This window comes from Charadrius vociferus, unplaced genomic scaffold (assembly GCF_000708025.1).
Source record: "Charadrius vociferus isolate BGI_N301 unplaced genomic scaffold, ASM70802v2 scaffold298, whole genome shotgun sequence".
NCBI lineage: Eukaryota > Metazoa > Chordata > Aves > Charadriiformes > Charadriidae > Charadrius > Charadrius vociferus.
The window spans coordinates 3,735,813-3,743,871 of record NW_009649936.1 but is presented as its reverse complement, the minus strand read 5'-3'; the positions used below and the strand labels follow the sequence as shown (position 1 = coordinate 3,743,871).

The window sequence follows — 8,059 nt, the reverse complement described above, 5'->3', positions numbered from 1 at the left end:
CGCCGCCGATAACATTGTTCGGACGCGGGGAGGAGGAAACAATGGAAACTTCCTGGCCTGGGCGCCAGCACGGGGCCGGCGGCAGGTCCTTCTTCAGCAAATAACTCCTGTAGCTGGGCTTCCGTCGCCTTGTCTTAGGCCATGGTGAACCCACGCGTGTGGCAGTGTAGCGCTGAGGGCTGGTGTCCTGCAGACGGCCGAGGGATGGTGGGCTTCTCAGGGTTTTGGTCAGTTTGCTTTTAACCCAGGTCAGGTAAGAAATGCACAAAACGTGGCACCCCTTGCCATCCCATCCTACCCTTCGTGCCAAGGGCGCAGTGTGACACCCCGCTTGGCAGTTTGTAGTGGTGTGCCTGGGTCTAAGAGGCGAGGAGGTTAGGTGAGGTCGTGGCAACCTAATTCCCAGGGCCTGAGGACTGAACCCTTGCCGTGTCAGTGGAAAATGCTGTGGCTAAACTATCTAGGAAACGACATCTCCCTAGGTCTCCAAATTTGTGTGCCGCCCTCTCCCTAGGTCTGGGAATTTCAGTTACTGGTGGCCTAAGTGTGCTTTCTTCTTACGTGTCAGGGGACAGGCTGGGGGGGTCGGGAGGTGTTTCTGTGAAAGATAAGGAAAGCAATTTAACACTTTCCAGACATCACTGTAAGTTAGGGCAGCGGAAAGAAAATACTTTGTCTGCCCTTTCAAATTGCATGGTTCAGTTAAGAAAAGCATGGGTTGTACAAAGAAACAAAGGTTGGCCTTGCGCTTGTGGAAGAGGAGAGCCCAGAGAGCTCGGGCACGCATGCTAGGAACTGAAAGCAGCTAGAAACAAGGATCAGCTTCCCATCCCAGACCCGAGTCCAAAGCCACGGCATCCTCCCTCACCGGGCAAGCAGCTGGAGCTGTCTCTTGCCATGAGTTCGCTGCCTGGCACTGCAGCGTGGCGTTGCTCCTGCTGTCAGGCTCCCAAAACAATGTCAGCGGCGCACAGCTAATGAAATTCCTGCGTGCAAAACAACCTCGGGTGACGAGGGAAGCGGCGCTGACCGCTTGATGTGGGTAGCGGGTGGAGGATACGAGTGCTGATGTCTCTGAAAGTATGACCTCACTGCCAAAACAGGTATATGCTGTCTTTTTCTTTTGCTGTCTATGTGAAGACTGCCTAGCTGTCATCACTGCCTGCCTTCAACACATGAGGAAGCATTGAGGTGGGGAAGGCTTCTTTCCTCACCTCTGCAGGATGATACCTGGATTTTCTTAGTTTTGGCATGGCCTAATGCAGCTGTATGACCTTTTATTTTTTTGGTAAGGTTTGGTTATTAGGCAGAACTGAGAACACCTTTTAAAACTACAGCACTGATTAATCCTTATTCAAGTAGAGCTGTTCCACTGAACTCTGCCACTGTTCCTGGGCTTCGCTCTGTGCTGCATACCTTGCTATTCTGCTGCGGTGAATGATTAGGCCCATAGTTATGTCCTAAGTACAAGTTTTCAGGCTCTACCCTGTATTGTGTAGTGAGGTGTCACACAATTAATACGTACAAGTTTTGACATACATTTGCAATTCTGTCTCTGGTTCTTCCAGGAACGTCGCTGGCAGTGCATTTTTATCACTTGTTTTCAAGCGGCGGGTTCATCACCTAACGATGCTTCTTTTTTTCTTCTTTCTTAGGATTCACAGTTGCTTACATTTGAGGAAGATGACCCACCAGAACCGCTTGAGCTCACAGTTAAACAAGTTGTTAGTGTCGTAAAGTCGGCTCAAGAGAAGGTAAACTTTGGTTTTGTTTTGTTTCAGTGTATTTTTGGGCAGGAAATGTTAACTTTTCTTATGAGCATCAGTGTGAGTTTTATTTGTCAGTACTTCTGTACTTGACCTAAGTTTTTCGAGGCTGGTAAAAGGCTGCCTCTCTAATGAGCCCATGTAAACTCTTCGCATTGATTCACTTCTTTTGCAAGTCATGAGCAGAGTGTGCTCCAGGGCTTCTACCAAATGAACAATAACCAGGGTTATGCCAAGTTTATAGGTACACCTGCAATGAACTCATACAGCAGCCCTCTCCCCGCCCCCCCACCATCATTAGGATGGTTCCCCATCCTGTTGCTGAAGCGTGGGGTGGGGAATTCATGAAGACGGAAAGGGACACTTCTCTGAGACAGGAAAACATCTTTGTCTGCCTGTTGCTGTTTGTGTGGCTGATTACAGGTTTGCTTTATAAGTCGGAGCCGGGTAAGGATCAGTGGAACAGCTGCAAAGTCCTGAGGGTGAAGTCTTGATTCTACTGAATCCTGTATTCAGTGAGGAGCGAATGGTCTCTTTCTTCCTCTCCCACCCCCACCCTACGTACTGGGAAGTGGTTTCCCCATGCTTAGTGCATATGAAATTAAAATAAGGCAGAATGTGGCTCTTAGAACAGGGTTAAAATGTATGTGTGCTTATTAGCAATGATAGCTTCTGCATTTTCATCCTAGTGACTATAACTACTAGTCACATCTGAACTGGTGCTCAGCTTTAGGCATCTGCATCAAATTAGCCTAATGCTTTTCTTCTGGTTTTGCTTTGTTATTTTGGTTTGCTTGTCTGATTTAGATGTTAAGCTGCTCTACTATGATTCCTTTGGAAACTATGCATGCTTATCTGCCTGATACACAAGTTATAGGCACACCCTGATTGGTGGCAGCTGGGGATTGCCAATGTGCAAAGGTGTTTGTGCACTTGTTCTCCCTCTTTTTTTTTTCCTTTTTTCCTTTTTTTTTTTTTTTTCCTTTCTCCCTACCAGTAGTCCCTGCCCCAGCAGTGGGGTGTGACAGACTGGAGTTGGTAGGGCTGTGGAGTTGGCACTAGTGTTATTCTGTGCCACTGGAAGACACCATGATGGGAAATTATAAGGAGAGGGGGCTGCGAGGTCTAAAAGTGGTGTGCCATATAATGTGTGAAGCCAGCAACTGAGGGAGATCTGCTACAAAAAAAACCCCAAACCCTAGCGACTAACAGCACAAAACCCAGGTATCTTGCAGTGCAGTGTCTAAAATGTTGGAAGGCGAGCAGGGCTGCAAATGTGTTTGCACGGGAGATGGCCCGGAGGTTTGGGTCTGCTGGCAACCCTTGGCCAGTGTCAAAGTTCAGCAGTGGTGTGTGGGGCCAGCTCTGTGCTCAGAGTACTGTGCCCGTGGCTGGACCATGATGAGAGCAGCAGCTCAAGGCTAAAACCCGCTTTTGGTTTTGCCTGCGTGCCAGAACCAAGGCACGACGCTGCAGTCCTGGATTTCCCTGAAGTCACATTGTACCACTGGGAACATCTCTGCTGCAGTCCTCAGTTAACTTCGGTGTTGTTTACATGTAGATTCTGACTGTGATAGCAGCAAAGTCAGTTAGCGCCCGTGGTGCCCTGTGGGCACCTTAACCTGCTGTGGTTAAGGTTGGGCAGCAGAAGGTAGCGAGTGCTGCTGGCTGCTGTAGGGCTGTTCTCTTGCTCTCTTCTACCTGTGGCTTTGCAATCCGGCACCCTCCCTTGTGCAGTCTGTGGTCCTTGTCTGACCTTGGGTTGAGCCATTTCAGTGCGTTAATCGAGCTGTTACACTGCAGCCAGCAATCTAATGTGGTTTCGCAGCAGCTTAAACCAATATAAGCACATTTAAAAATGTATTGGATTAAGACAGGTTTGCTTACGTAAACTGGGTTGTTCTGAACTGTCCCAAAACCCATTTCTGTAATCTTGTGCACAGCTGCTGGAAAAATTTCTCTGAATTATTCTTGCTCCTTCAATTAAGGTACAACCTGAATATGTATTTGGATTTTAGTGTATAATAGCCTTAGAGTGGTGCTCTGGTAGCTGCTTTCCTTTCTTCCTTAAGTGCATAACTTTCTCTAAACACCTCAGGAGTTGTCCCATACAGTCATTCTCTCTTGTGTATTCGTCAGGTGATACCAAGGGACCAAAGGGGTTTTTTTTTGTGGTGTTTTCTTCCCCCCTGCCCCTGCTCTTCAAACTCTTAATCTTTGCATATGAAATTGAAATCTCTCTCTGCAGCTTGTCCAAACGCAAACTTCTGATACGCATTTGTAACTCACTACTGGTGTCACTGTCTCTGAATGTAGTTTGCGACCATATGCTGCATGTTTAACAATGTTGTATCATCCCGCAGAGCTGTGCACTTGCCTGAGGCATCAGCTGGCACAAGATCATTTTACTGCAACCAGTTCAAAATGCTGCTTTACTTGTGATCTGTACGGCAAGAGCGTATATGTGTCTTGGCTCAGCAGCCAGGGCTTGATCTATTGCATGTCATTTCAAATATGTGTTCGACCTTGCATCAGAGAAGTTGTGGTCATCAAAGGAAGTGGCAGATTGAGGGTGAGAGATCAAAATAGCAGTAAACATGGGATGTGCAATACTTTTAATGCAGATGTGTGCTGATAGAGCCCTGTGGTATGTCTTTTGTGGTGGGTGGTCCTCTGTCCTTTTGAATGCCGGGTGGTGGAGCACACCCAGGCAATGGGCCTGCCTGGTGCTGGGAGCGAGCCTCCTGCCTGGGAAGGTTTTGCAGGCAGTCCTGCTCCGAAACAATACGGGATTGCCAGCCAGACTGTAATTATTATATTACTGCAGACAGCCCTGTTTATGACCAGGACACACGCCGACACGTGCAGGCCTGAGGTATACACATACTATCCTTGCCTTGAAGAAGCTGGAAGCTGTAAAACTGGTGTGTGCTCCATGGTGCAACGCTGCCGGCGCAGTTAGGGAAGCTGCTGGTTGTGAGCTTGGCCAAAGCCCTTGTGATAGGGACAGAGCTGGTCTGTGGCTGAAGGTTACACCACACTGCTTCTTGACAAAGCCTCTATTTATACGTCGCCTTCACTCCCAATTTTGGGCCAGAGCCTAAATATATAGAATGAAGTCGCCTGTTTTCATTGTGTGGTGTTGGTTGTTTTGTTTTAATAAAGTAAACATTAGCAATATTCTTAGCTAATTCTGCCAACCTTTCTATTACTGCAGTCTATTTCCAGAGGTTTTGAACTTCACAACAACAGCAACGTGATGATTCTCCTGTTTGGGACTTGGCACAGACGGTTTAGACGGAGCAGACTAGAGAAGCCTCCCTTCTTTTCTTGCTTCATGCTTAAATAGAAAGGGGGAAAATGCCCTTAGAGCACCATTCCTTTAATGAGTGATAATCAGTTGCTATACAAGGAATGACTGTCTTGGATCACAACAGGCAACAGCAAATATGAAAGCTTGCTGTTAATTTGTGTGTGATGAATCTTGCTGGGGGAAGTGGTGGAGAGAAAGGAGGACTGTTTAGCATGCTTGTGAGAGGTCCTGTTTTCTGATGAGCTGTGCAGCATGCCCAAAAAGGCACCCACATGGCTGTCGTGGCTTCATCTGGGTATCACTTCATTTGCAGCCACCCTGCTGCGAGCTGGCAGGCTGCCTCCGTGCCGTGCTGGGGCACTGGGGCTTCTACTGCCACTTGCTCTGAAGCAGGTAGAAACATTGTGCAGCAAAGGCTGCTTTCTGCTCCGGGAAAAACTGGTTTCTCGTCGTCACCACTACAGTACTAACTGGGACTCATTCCTAGTTACGTACGTGTGTTTATTTGTGATTATTTTTGGTGGGGTGAACTGCCCTGACCATCATGTGCAGTTCCTATTGTCCTTTAACTCCCTGTTTTGCTTGAAAAGCTGTCCTAGAGCTTTGCTGCTTTAATGACTGGGGTTTTTTTACAAGCCCAAGTGGAATCGTGGCCCATGCAGCTTTTTTTTCCCTTTTTTTCTTTTTTTCTTTTTCTGTACTAATATAATCCTTTATCCTTTATGTATTTACTTTTCTTTCATGGTGCTTGCTGTCACTAAATATATTGTGAAGGAATTATATTTCCTTCCAGCCTTTGTTTACCTTGGCTAAATAAGTTGTTAGTTAAGTCTCCTTTCATGATGTTGTCCTGCCTCCTAAGTCGCTCCTGTGCACTCATTCTCTGCAGCAGCTCCAGTTAAATCCATTTTATTGAACTTGATAGCTGAAGTGACACACAGCAGTACAGGTGAGGTCTTACCACGCAAGGAGGTTACTGCTTTTTTCTATCTCTGAAAGTACTTTCTTGATGCATTTTAGGCTTCTGATCTGCCTTTCCCGTGGCTGTTTCACTCTGTGACTGACTCAGTGCATCCAGGTCTCTCTTCCTTTGGTGTTCTCCCAGTGATAAGCTGCCCTCTGTAGGAGTAGTATTTCATTCTCATATACGCACGCTCTGTATTTTGAATTGCGTTTCTCTTCTGGGCTTCAAGGTTTTTCAGCTTTTCTGTGTGATTCCTAATCTTCCTCTATATTGCAGCATCATGCTTTCTTTTAGATTTCTCCTGAGGGATTTTGGACGTTAACAGTACAGTGGGGTTGATGCCTGATGGGCTGCTTTGTAACGTGCTTCCAGCTTTCACTTCCCTGCTCGCTGTACAGTCCTCTCCCTTTCAGACATGTCCCCGTTCACCTTAATGTGGCAATGATGCAGTATGAGCTTATTTATCAGTGGGGTAACCCTAGTGAAAGAGACAAGACAACATAATGGATTTAACCCACGTAAGAACTGAGTGGCTTGTCAAAGGAAGACATCAGGGTGGGGATTTGTTTGCTTCAGTGGAGATGATACTGGTTTTGGCACGGTCAGGTACACTGCCTGTCTTCCAGCTGCTACTGCAGATGTGTGTGGGCCTCCTTATAAGCGTGTGCCGCATCTGCCAACCCGGTGCAGGGGTCAGGGATGCCTCGGCACCCTGATGGCACTGTGTGCCTGTGTCTCCGCAACTGAATCTCTCTCCAAGCTACTGTAGCACAAACTGGCAAACCTCTCCTGCGTTTCATTGTCTTCCCTTTGTCTCTGCGTCTTCAGACATGCTGTCTCCCAAATTGTTTGTAAAGACTTGCATGTTAGCGAGGCCAAACTAGCAAGTCTATTTCTGGTATTTATTTATTTTCCCCCTTCTTAAATATAAGTACTGCTTCCTGTCCTCACACCATTTGGCATTCACTTTACTTGGTAGGTGGATTGAAAATTCTTCCTGTCCTGTCTCCTTGTACTCCCTGCTTGTTTTTTTTATTAATTCCTCCCTCCCCTTTTTTCCACTTTTTTGAATTTGTATGTCTGTCGGTCTCAAAAGGAATGGATAAATTCACTTGTTTTATCACTTTCTGCTTTGTTTCTGTTGCTGACATGGTAACTCTCTCTCCTGCACTCATTCCATCACTCACCCTTGGTGTTTACCATCATTTTGGAAAACTGGTCAGGGGTTGTCTCATTATAGCTGCAGGCAAACTCACTTTGATACTGGTTTCTAAAAATCCACCCTTAGCTGTGCCTGGGTTAGATACTGCATTTGTCTTCTCTCCTTCCATTTGTCTGTGTCGCTTGGTAAACTGTTTGGGTAGAGAGGGAATGGTGAAGAAGCTACAGAAACCCCTAGAAGTTAATGCATAGGCTCTGGTAACCAAGGAAGATAATGTAATTCTTCTTCTGACCAGCTGAGTGTTATGACTGTAAAAAAGGCAGAAGTTTCTGACTGGAAAATTTTCTTATGGTTAGGTTTTAAGCTGAGCACACAAACTGCCTGTGTGGCCATTGACAAGATGAGATTTCTGTGCCAAAAAACAGAGCCTTCTGCTTCTCAGAGTAGTACTCCAAAACAAATATGGGAAATGGTGGGGGTCCTAAATCTAACAGCGTACTGGTCCCTACAGTTGAGATCAAGGCAGTTTTCACTGCATGGTGGTGTATACTAATTTTCTTGTGAAAATGTTAAAGGTTTGTATTACTTACATACTACTGAGTAACCTTCTCTTTTGGGAAATAAATACCAAATGCAGTAAAACTTATTTCCTTCCAGAAAAAAAGCAATTGAGGCCTGTAATGCTACATGTGCAGGTGATGCAGCTGGGGCCTGGAGAAGGTGGAGAAGACCTTTCCCAGCAGGGCTGTCAGAACTTCCCCCTGAAGTCATGGCCTTTCACCCTCCCTTGGCCATGGGAGGAACCTGCTGCAGCACATGGAGAAGGAAGGGAGGAGTAACGAAAAGGCCATGTG

General features: G+C 46.5%; 1 protein-coding gene across 1 annotated transcript in view; it reads left to right on the top strand.

Annotated features, from left to right (window-relative positions):
- C2CD2 (C2 calcium-dependent domain containing 2) overlaps positions 1-8,059 on the top strand; it is a 48,322-nt gene that overhangs the window by 10,770 nt on the left and 29,493 nt on the right. The window contains exon 4 of the mRNA XM_009891377.1: positions 1,656-1,754. Coding sequence (XP_009889679.1) covers positions 1,656-1,754 — 99 coding nt within the window. The remainder of the gene's footprint in view (positions 1-1,655; positions 1,755-8,059) is intronic.